General features: G+C 41.7%; 1 protein-coding gene across 1 annotated transcript in view; it reads right to left on the minus strand.

The window, feature by feature from the left end:
- The window catches only part of LOC5564696 (octopamine receptor), a 307,231-nt gene that overhangs the window by 103,168 nt on the left and 180,065 nt on the right, over window positions 1–23,998 (minus strand). The window contains exon 4 of the mRNA XM_021837305.1: window positions 21,711–21,813. Within this exon, the coding sequence (XP_021692997.1) occupies window positions 21,711–21,813 (103 nt within the window). The remainder of the gene's footprint in view (window positions 1–21,710; window positions 21,814–23,998) is intronic.

Raw genomic sequence — 23,998 nt, forward strand, 5'->3', positions numbered from 1 at the left:
AGGAATTTCTGGAGGAATTACTGGAGAAATTCATAGAGGAATCCCTGGAGGAATTCCAGAATCAATCCCTGAAGAAATTCCTGGACGAATCACTAGAGAAATCCCAGAAGGAAGTACTGGAATAATTTCTGGAGGAAACCCAGGAGAAATTCCTGGAGGAATTCCGGGAGAAATTCCTGGAATAATCCCAGGAGGCATTCCTGGAGGAATCCTTGGAGGAATTTCTGTAGCAATCCCTGGACGAATTCTTGAAGCAATCCCAGAAGAAATTCCTGCAGGAATCCCAGGAGGAATTCCTGCAGAAATCCCTGAAGGAAATCCTGAAAAAAACCCTTGGAGGAATCCCTGGAGGAATTCCTGGAGAAATCACTGGAGGAATCCCTGGAGGAATCTCTGGAGGAATCCCTGGAGGAATCCCAGGAGGAATTCCTGAAGAAATCCCAGGAAGAAATCATCGAGGAATATCTGGAGGAATTCCTGGAGGAATCTTTGAAGGAATTCCTGGAGGAATCCGTGGAGGAATTCCTGAAGGAATCCATAGATAAATTTCTGAAAGAATCCCTGGAGGAATTCTTGGAGGAATCCCTGATACAATTCTTAAAGAAATTCATGGAGGCATCCCTGGAGGAATCCTAAGAGGAATTCTTGGAGGAATCTTTGGAGAATTTCTTGGAGGGATTATTTTATTTATTTAGTTGGTATTACATCAATTAATTTGATAAAACCTCGTTAACGATGTTACGCCAATTTACTCGGTCCATGGCTGTGTCTCTCCAACTTCGATTTTGGCCCACGTTCTCCAGATCTTGTTGCACCTGATCAAGCCACCTCGCTCGCTGTGCTCCTCGCCTTCTTGTGCCAACCGGATTCGACGCGAACACCATCTTTGCAGGATTGTTGTCCGGTAGTCTTGCAACATGCCCTGCCCAGCGCACCCTTCCGGCTTTCGCAACCTTCTGGATACTGGGTTCGCCGAAGAGCCTAGCGAGCTCGTGGTTCATTCTCCGCCGCCACACATCGTTTTCCTGTACTCCGCCAAAGATCGTCCTAAGCACCCTTCGTTCGAATACTCCAAGTGCTTGCAGGTCCTCTTCCAGCATGGTCCATGCTTCATGTCCATAGAGGACCACCGGTCTTATAAGCGTTTTGTACATGGTACATTTGGTGCGAGGGTGAATCTTTCTCGACCGCAGCTTCTTCTGGAGCCCATAGTAGGCGCGACTTCCACTGATGATGCGTCTCCGTATTTCACGACTAACGTTGTTATCAGCCGTTAACAAGGATCCGAGGTAGACGAACTCATCAACCACCTCAAAAGTATCCCCGTCTATCGTAACACTGCTTCCCAGGCGGGCTCTGTCGAGCTCGGTTCCGCCTATCAGCATGTACTTTGTTTTTGACGCATTCACCATCAGGCCGACTTTTGTCGCTTCACGTTTCAGGCGGGTGTACAGGTCTGCCACCGTTCCAAATGTTCTGCCGACAATATCCATATCATCCGCGAAGCAAACAAATTGGCTGGATCTTGTGAAAATCGTACCTCGGTTATTGAACCCGGCTCTCCGCATGACACCTTCTAGCGCGATGTTGAACAGCAGGCACGAAAGTCCATCACCCTGTCGAAGTCCCCGGCGGGATTCGAACGAACTGGAATGTTCACCCGAAATCCTCACGCTATTCTGCACACCGTCCATCGTTGCTCTTATTAGTCTTGTGAGCTTCCCGGGAAAGCTGTACTCGTCCATTATTTTCCATAGCTCTTCGCGGTCGATGCTATCATAAGCCGCTTTGAAATCGATGAACAAGTGATGCGTTGGGACTTGGTATTCACGGCATTTCTGGAGGATTTGCCGTACAGTGAAGATTTGGTCCGTTGTCGAGCGGCCGTTGATGAAACCAGCTTGATAACTTCCCACAAACTCATTTGTTATTGGTGATAGACGACGGAAGATAATCTGGGATAGCACTTTGTAGGCGGCATTCAGGATAGTGATCGCACGATAGTTTTCACATTCCAGTTTGTCGCCCTTCTTGTAGATGGGGCATATGACCCCTTGCTTCCACTCCTCCGGCAGCTGTTCCGTTTCCCAGATTCTGACAATCAGCCGGTGCAGACAGGCTGCCAACCTCTCCGGGCCCATTTTGATGAGTTCAGCTCCAATACCATCCTTACCAGCGGCCTTGTTATTCTTGAGCTGGTTGATGGCATCCTTAACTTCCCTCAATGTGGGGGCAGGTTGGTTTCCTTCATCCGCCGTGCTGACGTAGCCACTTCCTCCGCTGTCGTGACCCTCGGCGCCTGTGTTCTCCGTGCCATTCAGGTGTTCATCGTAGTGCTGCCTCCTGGAGGGATCCTTAGAAGAATTCTTGGAGGAATTTCCCAGGAGGAATTTCTGGTGGAATTCCTTGAGGAAATCCTGTAGGAATTCCTGGCGGAAGTTCTAGAGCAATTTCTGGAGGAATTCCTAGAGAATTCCCTGGAGGAACTCATGGAAAAGTTCTTGGATGAATTCCTGGAGAAATTCCTGAGACAATTGTTACAAAAGTTTCCGTAAGAATTCTTAGAGGAATCCATGGAAGAATTCCTAAATGTTGCCCTGAAAGAATCTCTGGAGGGATTTCTGAAGGAATCCCTGCAAAATTCCTAGAGAAATTTCTGGTAGAATCCCTGGAGAAATGTCTGGAGGAATCCATGGAGGAATTTCTGGAGAAATCTATGGAGGAATTACTGGAGAAATTCATAGAGGAATCCCTGGAGAAATTCCAGAACCAATCCCTGAAGAAATTCCTGGACGAATCACTAGAGAAATCCCAGAAGGAATTACTGGAATAATTTCTGGAGGAAACCCAGAAGAATTTCCTGGAGGAATTCCGGGAGAAATTCCTGGAATAATCCCAGGAGGCATTCCTGGAGGAATCCTTGGAGGAATTTCTGTAGCAATCCCTGGACGAATTCTTGAAGCAATCCCAGAAGAAATTCCTGCAGAAATCCCTGAAGGAAATCCTGAAAAAAACCCTTGGAGGAATCCCTGGAGGAATCCCTGGAGGAATCTCTGGAGGAATCCCTGGAGGAATCCCAGGAGGAATTCCTGAAGAAATCCCTGGTAGAAATCATCGAGGAATATCTGGAGGAATTTCTGGAGGAATCCTTGAAGCAATTCCTGGAGAAATTTCTGAAAGAATCCCTGGAGGAATCCCAGAAGTAATTCTTAAAGGAATTCCTGGAGGAATCTCTAGAGGAATCCTTAGAGAAATCCCTAGAGGAATTCCTGGAGAAATCTCAAGAGGAATTCCTGGAGGAATCCCAGGTGGAGTTCCTGGAGAAATCCCTGGAGGAATCCCAGGAGGAAACCCATAAGGAATATCAGGAAAAAATCCTGGAGGAATCCTTGAAGGACTTCCTGGTGGAATCCTTGAAGGAATTCTTGGAGGGATCCCTGGAGAAATCCCTGGAGGAATCGCAGGAGGAATTCCTGGAGGAATCCCTGAAAGAATACCTGAAAGAATTCCTGGAGGAATTCTTGGAGGAATCCCGAGAGGAATTCTTGAAGAAGTGTCTGGACGAAACCCTAAGGAATTTTTATGGGAATCCCAGGAGATATTCCTGGAGGAATCCCAGGAGAAATTCCAGGAGGAATCCCAGGAGAAATTCCTGGAGAAATCTCAGGAGGAGTTTATGGAGAAATCCAAGGAGGAATTCCTGGAGAAATCCCAGGAGGAAATCCTGGAGAAATCCCTGGAGGATTTCCTTGAAAAATCTCAGAAGGAATTTCTGGAGGAATCCTTGAAAGAATTCTTAGAGGAAATCCTGGAGTAATCCCTGGAAGAATCCCTGAAGTAATTCTTGGAAGAATTCCTGGAGGAATCTCTGGAGGAATCCCAGGAGGAATTTCTGTAGGAATTCCTGGAGGAATTCCTGTAATGCCTGCAGGAATCCCAGGAAATATGCCTGGAAGAATCCCGGGAGAAATTCCTAGAGAAATCCCAGGAGGAATTCCTGGAGAAATTCCTGGAGTAATCTCAGTAGGAATTCCTAGGGGAATCCTTGAAGGAATTCCTAGAGAAATTTCTGAATGAATGCCTGGAGGAATTCCTGAAGGAATCCCTAGAAAAATTTCTGAAAGAATCCATGGAGGAATCTCTGAAGTTATTCATAAATTAATTCCTGGAGTAATTCCTGAAAGAACCTCTAGAGAATTTTCTGAACGAATCCCTGGAGGAATTCCTGGAGGAATTCCTAAAGTAATTCATAGAAGAATTCCTGGAGGAATCCCTAGAGGAATCCTTAGAGAAATCCCGAGAGGAATTCCTGGAGGAATCTCGAGAGGTATTCCTGGAGGAATCCCTGGAGGAATTCCTGGAGGAACATCAGGAGAAATCCTTGAAGGACTTCCTGGAGGAATCCTTGAAGGAATTCCTGGAGGAATCCCTGGAGAAATCATTGGAAGAATCCCAGGAGGAATTCCTGAAGGAATCCCAGGAGGAATTCCTTGAGGAATCCCAGGAGGAATTCATGGAGGAGTCCATGGAGGAATTCTTGGAGCAATTCCTGGAAGAATCTCGAGAGGAATTCCTGAAGAAGTGTCTGAAAAAAACCCTAAGGAATCCTGAAGGAATCCCTGGTGGAATTCCTAGGGGAATCCCTGGGGAATTCCTGGAGGAATCCCTGGAAGAATGCCTGGAGGATACCCAGGAGGAATATCAGGATAATACTTGAAGGACTTCCTGGAGGAATCCTTGAAAGAATTCCTGGAGGGATCCCTGGAGGAATCCCTGGAGAAATTCCAGGAGGAATTCCTGGAGGAATCCCTGGAGGAATTCCTGAAAGAATCCCTGGAGGAATTCTTGGAGGCATCCCTGGAGGAATCCCGAGAGGAATTGCTAAAGAAGTGTCTGGACGAATCCCTAAGAAATTTTTAGAGGAATCTTAAGAGGAATTCCTGAAGGAATTCCTGGAGGAATCTCTGGAGGAATTCCTGGAGGAATTCCTGGAGGAATCCCTGGAGGAATTCCTGGAGGAATCTCTGGAGGAATCCCTGGAGGATTTCCTGGAGTAATCCCTGGAGGATTTCCTTGAAAAATCTCAGAAGGAATTCCTGGAGGAATTCTTGGAGGAGTCCCAAAAGGATTTCCTGGAGGAATCCCAGGAGGAATTCCTGTCGGAATTCAAGGAAGAATTCCTGTAGGAATTCCTGGAGGAATCCCTGAAGGAATTCTTGAAAGAATCCCTGACGGAATTCTTGAATGAATCCCTGTAGGAATGCTTGCAGGAATCCAGGAAGAATACCTGGAAGAATCCCGTGAGAAATTTCTGGAGAAATCCCAGGAGGAATTCCTGAAAAAAATCCTGGAGTAGTCTTAGGAGGAATTCCTGGGGGAATCCTTGAAGGAATTCCTAAAGAAATTTTTGAGTGAATCCCTGGAGGAATTCCTTGAGGAATCCCTAGAGAAATTTCTGAAAGAATCCCTGGGGAAATTCTTGGAGAAATTCTTGAAGTAATTCTTAAAGAAATTCCTGGAGGAATCCCTAGAGGAATCCTTAGAAAAATCCCGAGAGGAATCCCTGGAGGAATCTCGAGAGGAATTCTTGGAGGAATCCTGAGAGGAATTCCTGAAGAAGTGCCTGGATGAATTCTTAGAGGAATCCCAGGAGGAATACCTGGAGGAATCCCTGGAGGAATCCCTGAAGGAATACCTGGAAGAATCACTGGATGAATGTAGGAATACCAGGAGGAATGCCTGGAGGAATTCCTGGAGGAATCCCAGGAGAAATTCCTGGAGAAATCCCAGGATGAATTCCTGGAGAAATCCCTGGAGGATTTCCTTGAAGAAACTCAGAAGGATTTCTTGGAGGAATCCTTGAACGAATTCCAAGAGGAATTCCTGGAGCAATCTCAAAAGGAATCTCTGGAGGAATCCCAGGAGGAATTCCTGCAGGAGTTCCTGTAGGAATTCATGGAGGAATCCCAGAAGGAATTTTTGAAACAATCCCTGGAGGAATTCTTGGAGGAATCCTAAGAGGAATCCTTGGAGGAATCCCTGGAGGAATCCCTGGAGGAATCCCTGGAGTAATACCTGTAGGAATCCCAGGAGGAATGCCTGAAGGAATCCGGGAGAAATTCCTGAAAAAATCCCAGGAGGAATTCCTGGAGAAATTCCTGGAGTAGTCTCAGTAAGCATTCCTGGGGGAATCCTTGAAGGAATTTATGAGTGAATCCCTGGAGGAATTCTTGAAGGAATTTCTCGAGGAATCCCTAGAGGAATTTCTGGTGGAATTCCGGGAGGAAATCCTGGAGGAATTTCCAGGAAGAATGGAGGAATTTGTGGAGGAATTCCTGGACGAACCCATGTTCTTGGATGAATTCCTGTAGGGATTCCTGGAACAATTGCTGAAAGAGTTTTCGGAAGAATTCTTAGAGGAATCCCTGAAAGAGTTCCTGGAGAAATTTGTTTACCGGCATATCGGTCTAGTTTGCTCGAAGTAAGAGGGAGCATGGAGAAGAAAGCAATGAATACTAGATGGATAGGTACCGTAAGGGAACGGCGAGAGAAATTGGATTAGGGAAAGTGTACCAGTTATGGCCATAGTGGTTCCCTATTTGGCCATATGTGAAATTTTGATAACTTTCATATTTTAAATCTTTTTGGATATTTTTACATCAAGATATATCTTAAATCTTACTACTACAACACACAAAAGTTTTCAAAATTTGAAGACAATAAAGTAATTACGTATGGCGAAATAGGGAACCACTATGTCCATAACTGGTACATCTACCCTAGATGTTGAAGAGGGCATTTCTGTAAGCACTACTTTTCTACAAATGAAATGCTCAAAATGCCTCGCTTTTTCTCAAATTCACATTGTTCAAAAATGTACATGTATTGTCAGGGTGGTAAACTAGAGCCATATATCTAAATCTTTTCAGAGAAACGTTTTATTTGGAAAAAGGCATTTGGAAAATTGACATTCGTGGAAAACACAACCATGTCCAATAGCAACACCGATAAACAAGCGATTGAAGGTCAATTCTCGATTAATCATCGGAACTTCACCTTCGGAATGATAGAGTTATCCACCCCGAAAACGCAATGTTTCCTTCGTGGAAGCAGAGTTGACTAACACTCAATTCCAAGCCAAAAGCTCAACGAAGAGTATAATTCCTGTCGATGGATATCAATAAAGTTAGATGGGTCAAGTTGATTTGGGATCGGTCAATCCCTTCTGCTGACCGACCTCCCTTTCTTCACGGTCCTCAGAAGTAGAGACTTGTGCAACATTTGCACAAAATAGTATGAGTTTATCAACTTTGTTTGGCACCAAAAGGTGCAATAATATACCCTCAGTATAGGGCAGTGAGCCCACATAGCCGTAGCGGTAAATGCACAGCTATTCAATAAGATCAAGCTGAGGGTTCGTGGGTTCGAATCCAGCAGTGCGAAGATCTTTTAGTAATGGAAATGTTCTCGATTATCCTGGGCATAGAGTATCTTCGTGCCTGCCACACGATGTACCAATGCAAAAATGGTTTATCGGCAAAACAATCTCTCAGTAAATATCTGTAGATGTGCCCTTATGCACACTAAGCTAAGAAGCAGGTTCTGTTCCAGTTTAGACGAAATGCCAGGAGGAACTCGACAATAAATGAAACCATGTTTTTCATTTGTCTTGCACAATAATACCAATCCTAAGGAAAGTTAATCAATATTTAAACTACAAGATTTCCTTTACCAGCTAAGATTCAACCCCAACAGCATGTCTTACTTACTTGCCAGCAAAGCACACATTCGAAGAGCTAAGAAAGGCAAATCACGTATAATCCTCAAATCATCTCCGGAGGATTTCGAACTCGGATCGAAACGGCACAAAACAAATTGTCCGATGTGTTGTCGGTCTTGACTTGTTTATTGTATAGGAGCTGGCCCTTTCTTCTCGGAAGGAACCGGGGGAATGGTATGAGCAAGCAACAAACGCATCCTCCCGGAAAAAATGTATTCCACCTGTTCCGAAGCGGCCACATCCGGTACTGTATCCATTCGATCATGTATCCAGCGTTGTACGTGACTATCGGAAAATTTTACGTTTGGTTTGCATTTTGTGGTTGCGATGGACAACAGGAGGAATTACAATTTCATCTGGATCAAAAGGCTTTGCTAGTTTTACAGAATCAGATGATTGCGATGGATTACTAATCCGCTGATGGTCAATTCAATTCCTGGTTTTGTATTTCTCGTACATTCAGGAGGACCGAAAGGCTATTTGTATCGACTGTGGTCGGAGAAAAAAGTTTGTGGTTTGAAATCTTAGGAAGACTCCATTTTTTTTCAATTCCTACTGTTCAATCTCAATTCAGATCATAGGGATGAATAATTCTTTTTCTTGGCATTGCTTCCTCACCGGGACAGAGCTTGCTTCTCAGCTTATTGTTCAATGAGCACTTCTACAGTTATTAACTGAGAGCTTTCTTTGTCAAAGTTGCCATTTTCGCATTTGTATATCTTGTGGCAGGTACGATGATACTGTATGTGACTGGGCTATCCACCTTGCTTGTCCAGGCAAGTATCATGACATTAGTTCTTTTCCGTTCCCTAAATCCCCTCCCGCTTGCAGAAATTCCTCACGCAGATATCGAACGAGCCCAACAAGTCCCTTCAACAGTCGTGCAGCTTGCAGCCACCCGCAGGGTGCTAAACTTGATAGAAGAGCTGAGCACGATCCGCGGACTGCGATGAGCATCGAACACACACGACTAGTGTCAGTCGCATCCTACAACCGGACGATGCATCATCAACACCGGGACGCACTGTGGCACAACGGAGTATTCTATAAAAAAATAGTGCTCTCACAACTCCTTGAAGACTGTCTTGTTCGGGCGGGATACTTAAGAGTTCTTTTGAAGCGTGAGTAAAGATGAGCATCGTAACAAAAGAGAGAGAGCAGTGTTGTTCAGACTCATTTCCCCGAAAATAACATTTTCCGAACTACGAAGCCACGAACTACCACAACCATGCTCTATCCTCCTAAGATAGAAAAGCAGATGGTTAAGCTTGAGTACTGCACACAAAATCGATCAATTTTGATCCCAGAGAGCCACAATTCAAGTTTCGGTGAAATGAAATGAGTGAGTGAGTGAGTGCGAATCATTTCACCGAAACTTGAATTGCGGCCCATGGCTTCACAATTCGAATTTCGGGGAAATGAGTCTGTTCAACACTGAGAGAGAGTACCCGAAAAAATCCTCGCATTTATTTTTTTGCAGTCTCACTCAAATCGCTTAAGGGTCTGTGTTGAAAATTTTGGAAAAATGGCAAAATCGGCTCATCTTTGCATCGCAGAGAAGTTTTTATCAAGTTTTACGCTGAGTTTTCATCTGGTTACACCATATTCCGTTGCAACCGCAGTGCATTATCCAGTAATTTTCTTCGAGGTAGAGGAGTTTTTACCGCCGTCAAGAAATCCTTCCAGTGCGAGCCGATAATATGCACTGGATGCGAGCATATCGAGCAGGTTACTGTTCACATAAAGCTGCAATGTTATTGGCTGATCATCTGCACAACAAACCTTCCTCCAAATTCTGGAGCTGATCTTTACTTTGCTTGCTCATCAGGCATTCAGCAAATTACGGAGTCCATGTCAGAGTCAGATGTTTCCCTGCTGCTAGACGATTTTAAACTCCCAATCTCCACTGGAAATTGGACGAATATTTCAACGGCGAGCTTCCTTCAAACGCTTCACTGAGCAAGAGCTGGAGACTCGCTAACGGTCTCCAGTTGATGAAAAACATCGTGAACGCCAGCGGTAATCTACTAGATCTAGTGTTTGTTAATTTACCGGAGCATCTCGATCTAGTCGAGCCACTTTCAGCAGTGGACACACATCATATGTCATTCATCGTGCTTCTCAGCCCAAACTTTCCCGATGTCTTTAACGACCAATCTAAAGATATTAGCTTTATCTTCCAGCGCTGTAACTTCGACGTTTTGAATACTGCTCTATCCTCTATCAGCTGGGAGATCCATCCAGACAGTTCGGTGGATTACGCTCTCACGACATTCTACAATAAACTGAAGCACGTAATTTATTGGTTGAATTGATCACCATGAACTTCTATTTGATATTACATATTGGCTTTTCTCGGTGACAACAGACAAAAACAGCATATTTTGCGGTACGCGTTTCGGCTTACTTCACTTCAGCCCTCATCAGACGCCTAAAATTACATTTATTAAACAGTTACAATTTACAAAGAACATTTCAATTTTCACATAAACACTTACAACATGCTGAACGCAACCTTACAGCTTGGTCTGTCAAAACTATACTACTGGTTTTCCCAAAAACCCCAATTAACGAGCGCACCTTGCTCATCACCCAGTTTCATTTTCGTCAATGTTTCCTCTCTCAGTCGTCCGTGTATGTGGCTCTCCACGCAGTCTCGCCAATAGACCATTGTACGTGGAGTTGAAATTACCGCACTCACGTTGCAGGTTTACGGTCTCTCTTCTGCTTCCCGTCCGCAAAACAAGATCAAAAACACTGTTTTCAGTAAAACTAAGGATCCCATACAACAGGGAAGCAGAAGAATGTGATATACTCCATACCATGTGGTGCGGCCAATGGGAAAGTCTACATTGGACAGACGAAACGCATGCTGGAAGTGAGGCTTGCAGAACACAAGAATGACAGCAAAAAGAGGAATCCAAAATCGGGATTAGCAGTGCACACGATCGAAGAAGGGCCCCATGTCTTTGATTTCGAAAAAACGACTGTTTTGGAACGCATCGAGAACCCAGAGACCAGGATGATCGCAGAGGTCTTCCATATCAAAAAGCAGGGAGAAAGAGAGACCGTAAACCTGCAACGTGAGTGCGGTAATTTCTACTCCACGTACAATGGTCTATTGGCGAGACTGCGTGGAGAGCCACATACACGGACGACTGAGAGAGGAAACATTGACGAAAATGAAACTGGGTGATGAGCAAGGTGCGCTCGTTAATTGGGGTTTTTGGGAAAACCAGTAGTATAGTTTTGACAGACCAAGCTGTAAGGTTGCGTTCAGCATGTTGTAAGTGTTTATGTGAAAATTGAAATGTTCTTTGTAAATTGTAACTGTTTAATAAATGTAATTTTAGGCGTCTGATGAGGGCTAAAGTGAAGTAAGCCGAAACGCGTAACGCAAAATATGCTGTTTTTGTCTGTTGTCACCGAGAAAAAGCAAATATATAATATTAAATAAAGCACGTAATCCTAGAATATGTGCCTCGTAAGCATCGCGCAACTAACTCCGTTTACAACAAGCCATTGTGGACCACAGAGCTATGAAACCTTCGCAATACCCTTCAAACTAGCAGGACCAGATACTTCTCGTCCAGATCTGCTGCTAACAAAAGTCATCTGCGTGATGTAGATGTTCGTTACAACACGCTGATTCTATCCACCCACAATTACTATATCGCTCGAATCCAATCCTACGCAAAACTTAACCCCTCGTCCTTCTGGAACTTCATCAAACGCCAGCGGTCTAACAACTGCATTCCTGCAAACGTAGAGTACCGTTTTGATTCATTTTACGGACAGCTTCAAATTCCGGACACTCTCGTTTGTATGGGAAACATTTCACACGAAATGTTTCAATTTTCGCCATCCAAAAGTTCTCATTTTTGAGGCTTGTTTTATTAGGTTTTTTCCATAAATATCATTGCAAATTTATAATGCCCAACTACCTTAGACGTCTCTTGAGTGGTTGAACGATTTCAATTGATGATTTGACTGTTCCATTAATGATTATCATGAGCTGTTCGTAATTCGAATCAAAGCGTCCGGAATATGAGGCAAAAGTGAGGGAGCATCCGGAATAAGAATCATGAAAAGGCCACACGTTTTGATTTATTTAAAATTATTCAAGTTGCGGACTCGTATTCTTTACCCACCATCCGAAAGTTAAGGGCTTCCGACGATTAATAACGCTAAAAAATCATACAGAATGATTTATTTTGTATGGTCCAAGCTGGGTTGTACTTCACTGAGGCCTTAAGTGTCCGTAATATGAATCAAAACGGTATTCAGGACATTCAGACAGCACAAACTCTGAGACAGCTGCCTTGTTTGCAGCGTTCTTTGAAAGCGTCTTTACTCGAGTCTCTCCGGTACCCCGCCATGACAGATTGCAGAACCCTCATTCGACATTAGCATCCCATTACCTCAATTTTCAATAGAAAAAGTTTCGCAGGCCGCAGACAATCTTCTACCCGTTGTTGTTTAAACGATGCGCCCCGAGTAACACACATGTTATAATTGATGCATATTGACTCTTATATGACAAAATCTAGCCATATAAGAGTTAATATGCATCAATTATAACATGTATGTTCCTTGGGCGTCCACACTTGCAGGTCCAATCACGAATGGCTTCAATCGATGTCTCGCCGAGAAGAAATTTCCTTGCACGTGAAAAAATGCTATTATCGTACCAATTCACAAATCTGGCAGCCGTTACCGTGTTGAAAACTACCGAATCGGTAGTACCGAGGTATCACGCTGTTGTGCTGCTTGAGTAAGGTGCTCGAGAAGCTCATTTACAACATCCTGTACAACCCCGCATTGCCGATCATATCAGCACGGGTTCATGAGGAATAGATCGACTACAACAACCTTATCTCGCGAGGTGGAATCGAAACAGCAGGTAGACTCAATCTACATAGATTTTGCGTAGGATTTCGACACTGTACCGCATCTCTTGACCGTCGAAAAGATGTTGCAGCCCGGATTTCCAGGATGGACAACTCAATGGCTGTTTCCGTATCCCTCCAATCGAACGACATACGTGACCGTCAACTCCACATGCTCCAGCGCGTTCGAAATAACTTCGGGAGTACCACAAGGAAGCGTCCTCGGCCCGCTGATGTTCATAATTTTCGTGAACAGCTCTCGTCAGACGATCTTAAGCTATATCGGCATTGGCGTAGCTAGGATTTTTGTCTGGAGGGGGCCTAGGGGGGCCTAGCATATACCTGTTTTTACAGATGTATTATTATTATTATCTCTATTATGGAGATTTTCAGCCCACGGCTGGTTCATCTCCAATTTACAGATGTAATGTCGGTCGCAAAAATCACTATTTTCACAAATGTCGTATTTTTAACAGATTTGTATTGATTTTAATAATTTTTGATATTGTCTCATTTCGCGGCACATCAGATTCATTTGTAGTTTAAATGTACACATTCATTCTTTTTGTGATCCTTCAAGAATTCTAGCGAAAAAATCACAAGGAATGTCCTTTTTAATTCTTCCACGATTTTTTCAAGGATTCAATCATGTTCTTTGAAGAGATTGCTCTTAGAATTCCTAAGTAAATTTCGTTATAAATTATTTTCATAATTTTCAGTGCTTTCATCAAGAACTCTTTTAGCCCAGGACGAACTTCGTGAAAACTAAGTTCGTCCTGGGATTTCCACAGAAAATCATACCCAAACTTTCTGATCTCACCAGAAAAGTTTTCGAAGAATCTGTATCGAATTACTTAAACAATCTCTTGAAGAATTCGGCCAGAAAATATATTCGAAATTCTTTCAATCATTTCTTTTGGAAGGTCTTCTACGTACTTATTATATACACTACCCGTCATAAATACGGACTCACTCAAAAAAGTATTGCAACACACAGCTGAATAATGAATCACCCTGAAAAGTTTAGCATCACCTCAAAACAGGTTAATTGACATTGCTATATCTCGAGATCCTTGCGACTTACAAAGAAGCGATCTTCAGCAAAGTTGTTCAGGGGATCAAGGACATCCGGGAAGCGAACAGTTTAGTTCGCGATTTTGCCGCTAGGGGGCGCTAGAGAGCATTTAAAATTGAGCATTTTGAACTAGTTCTAGCTTGTGATCCATAAGAGATAGAAAGTTCGGGTCTTCGGCAAAGTTGCTCAGGGGTTCAAGGACATCCGGAAGACAGATAATTTGTTTCGCGATTTTGCCGCTAGGTGGCGCTAGTGAGCATGTAAAACTGTAGTCAACTATCCGTTTTGAGTCTACAGTTGCCCTATTTACGACAAGACATGAAGAATGAGCCGTCGCATGATATGCTTTGGTGTCGAAATCGAAATGTCCCCTATGCAAGGTTCCCCCGGGGCACTTGGCGGCGCCATGAGTGGCCAAATCTGTACAAGACTCTTTCTCAATTTATAATAGGGTATTTTATGATATGCTAGGGAGAAAACAATATTGTGCGACATATTTTGAGTGAATAAATTGTTTGATCCCAATTCGGATCCACTACCGGCACCGATTCCGATTGTCAAAGTTACAGCATTCCAAAGTTGGCCCAAATTTTGCCTGTCCCAGTTATTTTGACAACCCCCTGTATATCAAATATTCCATCATTTGCGATACTTTAAAAATGGGGAGGGTGCAAAAAAAGGGGGAGGGCTTCCTGTAAATCTTATTACAACTCTTCATATTGGACTTAACGTTTTAAACATTATATGGCACATGAATTCCCTCGTCCTGAATATAAAACACTGTGTCGGTTTATTGATTAGATTAGATTTTTAAATAAAAAATGCAAAAAGTTCAAGTATATTTTAAAAATGACCTGGGGCAGACACGAACATTCTGAAAACGCCATTATTTTTGTTTATTTTTATACTTTCAAGCCCGGGTTGTCCGGTCTCTGTGCATTCAGATCGACTTTTTTTGTCGAACAGTGTTATCCAGACTTCCCGCAAAAAAATCTTCTGGGTGTTACTCTAAATATTCCTCGTAATATTCCACAAAAATGTTATGATTAATTAGAAAGAATTCAATTGGGAAATTGTTATTTTCATGATTTCTCAAAGAAGTTCTCCGCCTATCTATCTGTAAGGAAGAACAGTTAAAATTAAGTATCTGAAGAAGGTCCCAAACGGACTGAAACGTTGAACAAAATAAAATAACAGTTTTTTAATTTTGTCAGGACTGAAAAGCCAATCTATCATCAACGCAGATCTACCTGCATTTTTTATATTTCTCTAAAATCAAGGAGCAACATCCCCCATTCCTTCAAAACTTCCTCGGACTTTTTGTTTTATTTTCTTTGCTTTGCTTAACTTAAAAATTGTAACATATTTATAAAGTTCCCAGCGGAAACCGTTGAACTGTTCTTTCAAAAACTCTTCCACGAAAATACTCAAAGATTTCCAGAGTAATTTGTTCAGGGATATCTGAGAGAATTTAATTGATGTTTCCCTAAGATTCTCGTGAACAAAATACCAGAGATTTATCTAAGTATTTTCCAAAGCTTTTTTTCTTCAAACCGCACTAACAAAATTCCCAAAAGAAAATCCTCCAAACATTCCCGAAAGAATTTTTTGGAAGACATTTTTCATCGATTTACTAAGATTTTGCAATTTATTCTTGAACTTCTAAAAAAAAATCTCCAGAAATTTCATTAAGTATTATTTCAGGTTCTAGAAATCATTCCATTTTTTTATTGGTAATCTCATGATTCTATCATAAATAACATTTAAAAACTTATCCACTCTCCAGACTTTGGTTCAAAAACTACTCACTGAATATCTCAATACTTTTAGGAATTGCTTTACTAATTCCTTTACGAATCACTCCATATCAGATTTGTTGAGAAACACATACAAAAAAGGATTGAAAGATCTTTGTAGATTATTTTTTAATAATTGCAGCTGACATTTGATTACTACATTCCTATCGTAAAATTCATAATCGTCTTTTATAATAAAAAATTATAGGTGTTAAAACGCAGTTTTACTGAAAGTAAAATAAAATCAATACCTTTGATAATTTGTATGAACTCCGAAGTGTCATGATACTATATTGTGAACGTATTGATGTAGTAAAAACCATTTTTTCCTATCTTTAAAAATATCAAACAAACTAACTTGAATGGCCTATTTTCGATTATTTTGTAGTATAGTAGAAGTTGAACGCTAAAATATTGCTGGTATTTTTTAAGAACATTACCTAAGATGTATTGTACATTACTTTGAAAATTTGTTGATGAACTTTCAGAAATCAGGAACCATACGTATAAGAATTCTGAAATTTTTCAAAACTCCTACAATTTACCTTTTTTAGATTCCATCAGAATCATCTTTAGAAATTATCCTTGAAATCTGTCCTTCTTTGACTTCTTTGAGAAAAAGGTAAATTCTAGGATTCTGCCAGAAAGCCTCTAGAAATTCCGGCCAAAAATATAGGAATTTGGAATCAGACAATAATTGGTAAAATTATTTCTGAGGAAGTGTTTTAGGAAAGATCAATAAAAATTTCTTTATGAATATCTTAAAATATCCTTTCCCCCTTCCCAGTTATTTTACTTCATGTTTCTCTACAAATTCCTTTTCTGCTGTGCTAACTTTGGAAGCTAAAGTTTTCCAGGGGTATTTCAACAAATTTCTTTTGAAGATTCGAAGGCAAGAGATGTTTCAAATAAAATTTTCTTTCCAATTCATGAATCAACCGGAGATTTGAAGCAAAGAAGAATTTGACGCAACTTGTGATGTATTTTGGAAACATTTCTTAAGGACCATTGATGAGCGACGCAAAAGAATTTGTAATAAATTTTTTGTGATATATTGAAAGAAATTCACAGAATAATTTCTAGTAGAACTTTCAGTGAAATATCCCAGCATTAGATTTGACAGAAGTCACATTTTATTGGCAAATCCGGGAGCGTATTCCGGAATCAACTTGCTAATAAAGAGTAGACATAGAAGGAATGGATGTCCACCAGGAAGAATTCGCTTTGAAGGTATGAACAATATTATTTGATAAATTTCCATGTGATTTTCAAAAGTTCTGAAGCCACCCTTCAATATTCCTTGAGGAATTTGATAATAATAATATTCTATGAATAATATCGAAAAGTTATTTGAAAATTATTTGCTACAAATCTGTTGGCAATTAATCAAATATTTTTTGAAATAATAAGTTTTCTTGAAATAATATAGTTAAAGCAATAAATTTATTAATGCGAATACTTAAAACATTGAATCAAAATCAAAGAAAGAATTTATTGCTGGAATAACACTATGGCTGAATTTGTTACATTGTTTTAGCCATTTGTCTGATAAAAAGTTTCCCATGCCGAAATTCCTTGAAAGTTAAACCTTAATTCTTGTATTAGTATTTTTAGTAATTTTGTGACAAAATTTGTGTCTGGTTGTTCAATTATTATATTTTTTTAGTGAGTTCTCATATGGGAAATAAATCAGGCGGTTAAGCTTTCGATTGTCGCACGATTCACTGAAGTCAGAACAGCCGCGCTGATACTGTGTAACGTAAACGAGGTTTTCTCAATATAGTTGTACAGCTTTACATAACGTAACTAATGAAGCGATTTTTTTGTTAATAACAAGAGTCATTTACATAATTCCAGTAGAATTTGCGTCATCTTAAATCGGGTTTGTTTTATTTTTTTTATTGTCATCAAAAATTCTGAGGGGATCCTGGATGATTCTGGAGGGGGCCAGGCCCCCCTGGCCCCCCTGTTCCTACGCCAATGTATATCGGGTAATTCGCTCTGCTTTGGACTGCATAACCATGCAAGCGGATGTCGACGCCATTATTGTGTGATGCAGTGACAACGGAATGCGAATCAAAAGCAACAAATGCAAAGTGATATCTTTCATTCGCCGCAATCATCAATACAGGCATGAATATACTACAGGGTCTGCCGTAATTGAACGCGTTCAATCAATCAGCGATCTCGGAGTTACAATCGACTCCAAAATCAGATTAAACGAACACGTCGCAAATATTACTGCTAATGCTTGGTCAGCGTTGGGATTTGTTAGACTTAGGCCTCAGACTTCACCGACATCTACGCGCTGTAATCCTTATTTTGTGAACTTGTCTCCTGTGTGGTCAACATACCATGTGACGAAAACGTTGAGGATTGAACGAGTTCAAATGAAACTTGTGAGTTCTGCATTGCGTCACCTACCGTGGATTGATCCTATCAATCTTCCTCATTACCCAGACTGCTGCCAACTCATCAATTTAGAAACACTGTCGGCTAGGAGGACCCAGTTGCAGCAGCCTAGTTGTCGGCTAGGAGGACATAGTTGCAAAATATTATCCCAGATCATCTTCCGTCGTCTGTCACCTATAGTAAGCGAGTTTGCATACGATAGTATCGACCGCGTAGAGCTATGGAAAAACATGGGCGAGAACAGCTTTCCCGGGAAGCTCACGAGACTGATAAGAGCGACGATGGAAGGTGTGCAAAATTGTGTGAAGGTTTCAGGCGAGCATTCCCGTTCGTTTGGATCCCGCCAGGGACTACGACAAGGTGATAGACTTTCGTGCCTGTTTTTCAATATTGCACTAGAAGGTGTTATGCGGAGAGCCGGGTTCAACAGCCGGGGTACGATTTCTACGAGATCCAGTAAATTTGTTTGCTTCGCGGATGATATGGACATTGTCGGCCGAATATTTGAAAAGGTGGCAGACCTATACACCCGCCTGAAACGCGAGGCAGCAAAAGTTAGACTGATGGTGAATGCAAGCAAGACAAAGTACATGCTAGCTGGTGGGGTCGAGCGCGACAGGGCTCGCCTAGGTAGCAGTGTTACGATAGACGAGGATACGTTCGAGGTGGCCGACGAGTTCGTCTAACTTTGATCTTTGCTGATGGCTGATAATAACGTTAACTATGAAATATGGAGGCGCATTAACAGTGTAAGTCGGGCCACGTTGGCCTCCACAAAAAGCTGCGGTCAAAAAAAAAACACACCCGCACAAAATGTATGTACCTTATACAAGACACTTATGCGATCGGTAGTTCTCTACGGACATGACACGTGGACGATGCTCGAGGAGGACCTGTGAGCACTTGGAGTCTTCGAACGTCGGGTGCTTAGGACGGTCTTTGGTAGTGTGCAGGGAAACGGTACGTAGCGGCGAAGGATGAACCTTGAGCTCGCGTAAATCTACGGCAAACCGGTGGCCAAAACTGGAAGGATACGATGGGCAGGGCATGTGGCAAGAATGCCAGACAGCATCCCAACAAAGATTATGTTCGCTTCGCATCCGGTTGGCACAAGAAGGCGTGTAGCACAGTCAACTAGATGAGCACTTGATCTGCATAACGATTTAGCGAGCGTGAAACCAAGGATGGAGATATGCAGTCACGAAACTAGTATTGTAGAGTGAAATTATTGCGGATTTTTTTGAATTCAGTAAGCCGTTAAAATATCATTTCCATGAAAGCCTTGGGTCAGTTCACACAAATCACGCTCAATTAATCTGATGTTGATATCTGGCGTGCTTACTGAGTGCTTCGTGAAGCCCAAGCAGGACAGTTCAGTTTTGCGTCGTCCGATAAATTTGGCTCACGGTTTCGCGCATGTTTTCGTCGCCGGAGATTTTTTTTTTTTCCTGTTTTCAAGCGTCTTGCTGGGTAGTGCTTCGTGAAGCCCAAGCAGGACAGTTCAGTTTTGCGTCGTCCGATAAATTTGGCTCACGGTTTCGCGCATGTTTTCGTCGCCGGAGATTTTTTTATTTTTTTTTTTTTCCTGTTTTCAAGCGTCTTGCTGGGTAGTGCTTCGTGAAGCCCAAGCAGGACAGTTCAGTTTTGCGTCGTCCGATAAATTTGGCTCACGGTTTCGCGCATGTTTTCATCGCCGGAATTTTTTTTTTCCTGTTTCCAAGCGTCCTGCTGGGTAGTGCTTCGTGAAGCCCAAGCAGGACAGTTCGGTTTTGCGTCGTCCGATAGATTTGGCTCACGGTTTTGCGCGTGTTTTCGTCGCCGGAGATTTTTTTTTTTTTCTGTTTTGGAGCGTCTTGCTGGGTAGGTATTTGGAAGGCACAAGCAAGACGGTTTGTTTTCGGGACGCCAAGAAGTTTTGCTGTCAGTATCAGTTTTGTGTTCAGTCGAGGATGGATTACCAACTGGTGAGTTCGTTTCATTCTTGTGATAACACATATTTTCTTGAAAGCGTAACTTTTAAGTAATTTTAAAACAAACTTTGTATGGTTCGTCACTATAAGTGTCGGCATTATGTTTTTTTCTTATACAATTTCAATATACATATATTTGTCTCTTTTATACATTATTAAAAATTATCTTTTGAATTGTTCGACATTGTGAATGTTGACGTATTTTTAAAACTTCTACCATATCGAGACAAAATGCACAGTAATACTCATATGTAATTTTCAAACAAACTATGTATAGTTCGTCACTACAAGAGTCGGCATTATTCCTGTTTCATATAATTTAAAATATATACATGTAATTTTCAGTTTTCGTCATTAATAAAAACATCTTTTGAATTGTTCGACATTATAGATGTTGACGTATTTTTTAAAGCTTCTACCAAAAATATGAGTCGTATATTTCCCCCTTGTCCATGGATCGCATCATCGACCAGAGGTGACTCCCAGATCTTTTCCTCCCTCAATAATAAACACCCTTCCCGAGTAGTGTTTGATCCTTCGACCTTGACGCTTGCTCCTGCGGGGGCGGGTGATGAGGGCAGGATCAAACATGTCGCGCGTCGGTCGGGTGAAGTGAAAAGTGGCGTGATCCATTAGTTGTGTTTGATCTATTGATCGCATCGCTTGCTCTTGCGAGGGCGAGCGATGAACACTTGTCCGGCGTACAATGCGATTATCGAATTATTTCGCGAATTCGGTTAAGCGTAATTATATCATGGATCGCATCACCTACCATTGGTGACTCCCAGATCTATACCTTACCCACTAACCCAATATCCTGTCCATGACAACCGTGGAGATGCAGAGGTGATCTCGGTCTCTAGTAACAACGGTAGTTGCACTAACATTCCTTCCCTTCCCCGATGACCGTAAGGACGTGGCCGGCGCCGTTATTGACTTTTAAAATTTGAGCTCTCGATTTGTGCACATTGAAGAATGGTAAGCTTATCCCAAGCCCCATTCATTAATTCCCTGTGCAACTTCGATTGTTCTGGTCATTCACGGAGTAGCAACTACGAATTGTACGGTCATCTATGCTTATGCTTATGCTTATGTTGATATCTGGCGTGCTTACAGAAAAAAAAAATCGAAACATCATTTTTCAGGATTGTTTGCAATTAAAATCGAATGAAAGGTCGATTATAAAAAAAACATTCAATACAGCAACACCTCAAGCGCGATTCCAGTTTGCAAAACCCATTCCCACATCATTGCTTTTGCTTTTCCAGAGCATAGCGTGAAAAATTGTAACCACGTTGCAGCAGCAGCAGCAGCAGCAATGAATAGCATGTCGATGTTTTCTCTTCCCATAATTAAATGTGTTTTTCCAAAGCAGTGCAAAAAATAAAAGAGAAAACATTTTAAAACAAACACACGATGATCTTGCTGGTCTTTGGTCGCCTCTAACCGAGCGCGAGCTGACATCGACATGCACGCGCGCCGTAATTGCAACACACTGTGAAAAGTGGGACGGATGCTGAAAATCGTGATTTTTTTTTTACCAAAGATGTCTTGAGATAAGAATTTAAAAGAATACTTTGCATCGGGTGGACAAAGAATTCAGTTCAAAATTTCTGCACATCAAAATTTCAAAAATAGATTTTTTAGATCCGATTAATTGATTTTTGGCCTTTTTGTTAGGAGCACTCATAATCTAGTGAATCCATCGGTCCCACTATTCACTCTCCGTTCCCCTTTAGAGCTGATAGAAAGCACCACAGGCAACAAACTCACACACTCATGACTTACCTATCTATACTAATTGCACATAAGCTAAGGATTGACGCCGTACACAGTAGAACATCTAATGAGATCCATATATCACACAGTATCCATCCGAGCGGCCACGATCCTGTTCGAGAAGAAAACGAGAGGAAAAAAAAAGAGTTATTGTAAACAATGCTCCAACAGGGCAAACAAATGGGAAATGGTGCAATATAAAAAGCAAATAAATGAGCTGCCTGCAGCCTTTTTTCCGGGACACTTGACCTAGCCAACTGACCAAACCACACCAAGCCAACGAGGAGCAGGGAGAGAGTTTACGACACACTTGATGTCCATTTTTTATGGCCAATTTAAAGGCTTACGTCACTTTTCTGGTGGAACGAATTGCTGTTTGGCGGTAAAGTCAGTCATGTGAGTGATGTGGATAATTGGTGGCTCACCAGTCGTAACAGATAACAATTCAATTGGCCATCGGGAGTGATTGATGCTGCTGTTTACCAAAATTCATTACTGTAGTGTTAAATGGTCTGTGAGATGTCGGATTTGAGATAATTTACAACGTTTGCCAATGATGCTGAAAAGCAGATCTTCTGAAATAAATAGTAAACTTTCTCGTTTGGAATAAAATAAACCCCTTTGTGTTGTCCTTAGCCTCATACCCAGTAACTCCTAACCCTACCTCCTTGCAGTTTTGACCGGGGTGCGAACAACCTTGGGGAAGATCGAATAACCAATCCCGGTGAAAACTTAGGTTGCATGTTGACAGGGAAGTGGGGAGTTTGCTTCTGCAAACCTGGAGCGTCTGTACTCTATGTTAGGAGCGGCTCACAACAGCGTCTGTTCCCCATGTCAGGGGCGGCTGATGATCGTCCGAGTGCCAGAGAAGGACTCTAAGCTAAACTGTGCACTATGGCCCCCCGAACATTTAGGATGAATGGTCAACCGGAAATCTAGGGGGTTGGTATCAGGCCCTGCAAACCAGCCGTAAAAACACCAAGCAACGAATAATCAACGAGAGAATACGAACCGAGACAATAAGCAAAGACCACAGCGACGTAAAAGGACCAGCGATTGGAAGCTCGGTACGTGGAACTGTAAATATCTTTACTACATCGGGAGCACACGCATTCTCGCCGACGTGCTGAAGGATCACTGATTCGGCATCCTAGCTTTGCAGAAAGTGTGCTGGAAACAGTGTTTGGATTTTGATCCGAATAAGCCGATTGAACCATATTCGGAGAGTGTAACAGTCATTAGCGCAGGAACAAGGGGGGGGGGGGCAGGGGGATCAGGCCCCCTCCAGAATCATACAGACCCCCCCCCCCCCCAGAAATTTTGGATGATAATATACCTGAAAATTAAAAATAAATAATGTACCGTCGTTGGGGGTGACAATGGGTCAAAAAGGGATATGTGCGATTTATTTTTTGAATAACTATCGCAATTTAACTCCAATAAACTTCAAATTTTGTGTGTATGTACTTTGATGGTACATTAACAACTGTTCTAAAAATTAAAGACAAATATTTATTCACAGCGGCACCACAAGTGAATGAAAAATTAACGAATCTCACCCCATAGAGGGGGTGACATTGGGTCACTGTAATTGAAATAACTTGTTTTTGAGAATATGATTTCAAAACCATTCACAACTGAAAAATATTGATAAAAAACGATGCAAACAAGACAAAAAGATATCTAAGATGTTTCACAAGTATGATAAACCCACTTTAAAGAAAGATTATACTGAAAATTGAAGAGCTATGAGAAAAAAATATGTAAACCCAACATTTATCGTCAAGTTTACATAAATTTTCTTGGTGTTTCCCTCAAATTGTCTTCAAAGTCTCATCCCCATTGCTATAAAGCCCATCCAGTTTCCCCAAAAGGTGTACTGAAACAGTGATTATTTTAAACCTTCGCAAATAGTTAAATTTCGGTGCGACATTCCACGATCAATAAATTTCAGGTAGAAGTTGACGTCATAATCCCAGTATTTCAGCGATCCAACTCATTTGTACTTCCGTGAGATGTTTCTATAATATGAAAACACTGATAAATAATCAAATTTAGAAAAAAACACCCTTTTGATAAAAATTTACGATGTTGCTGCGCACGAAACACAGTTGCTGGTTTGAGAAGTTGTCAAAATGCGTTGTATTGTTATTCAATGCACGGAATACTCAAGTAGACTTGTTTGATGTTTCTGAGATGCTGTATTTAGAAAGAATAAACACATCTTAATGAAAAAAGAGAACACCCGGCACCGTAAAATGTCAAGAAAGTTGACTTGGAATTTCATTTACTATCGT

This window comes from Aedes aegypti, chromosome 1 (assembly GCF_002204515.2).
Source record: "Aedes aegypti strain LVP_AGWG chromosome 1, AaegL5.0 Primary Assembly, whole genome shotgun sequence".
NCBI lineage: Eukaryota > Metazoa > Arthropoda > Insecta > Diptera > Culicidae > Aedes > Aedes aegypti.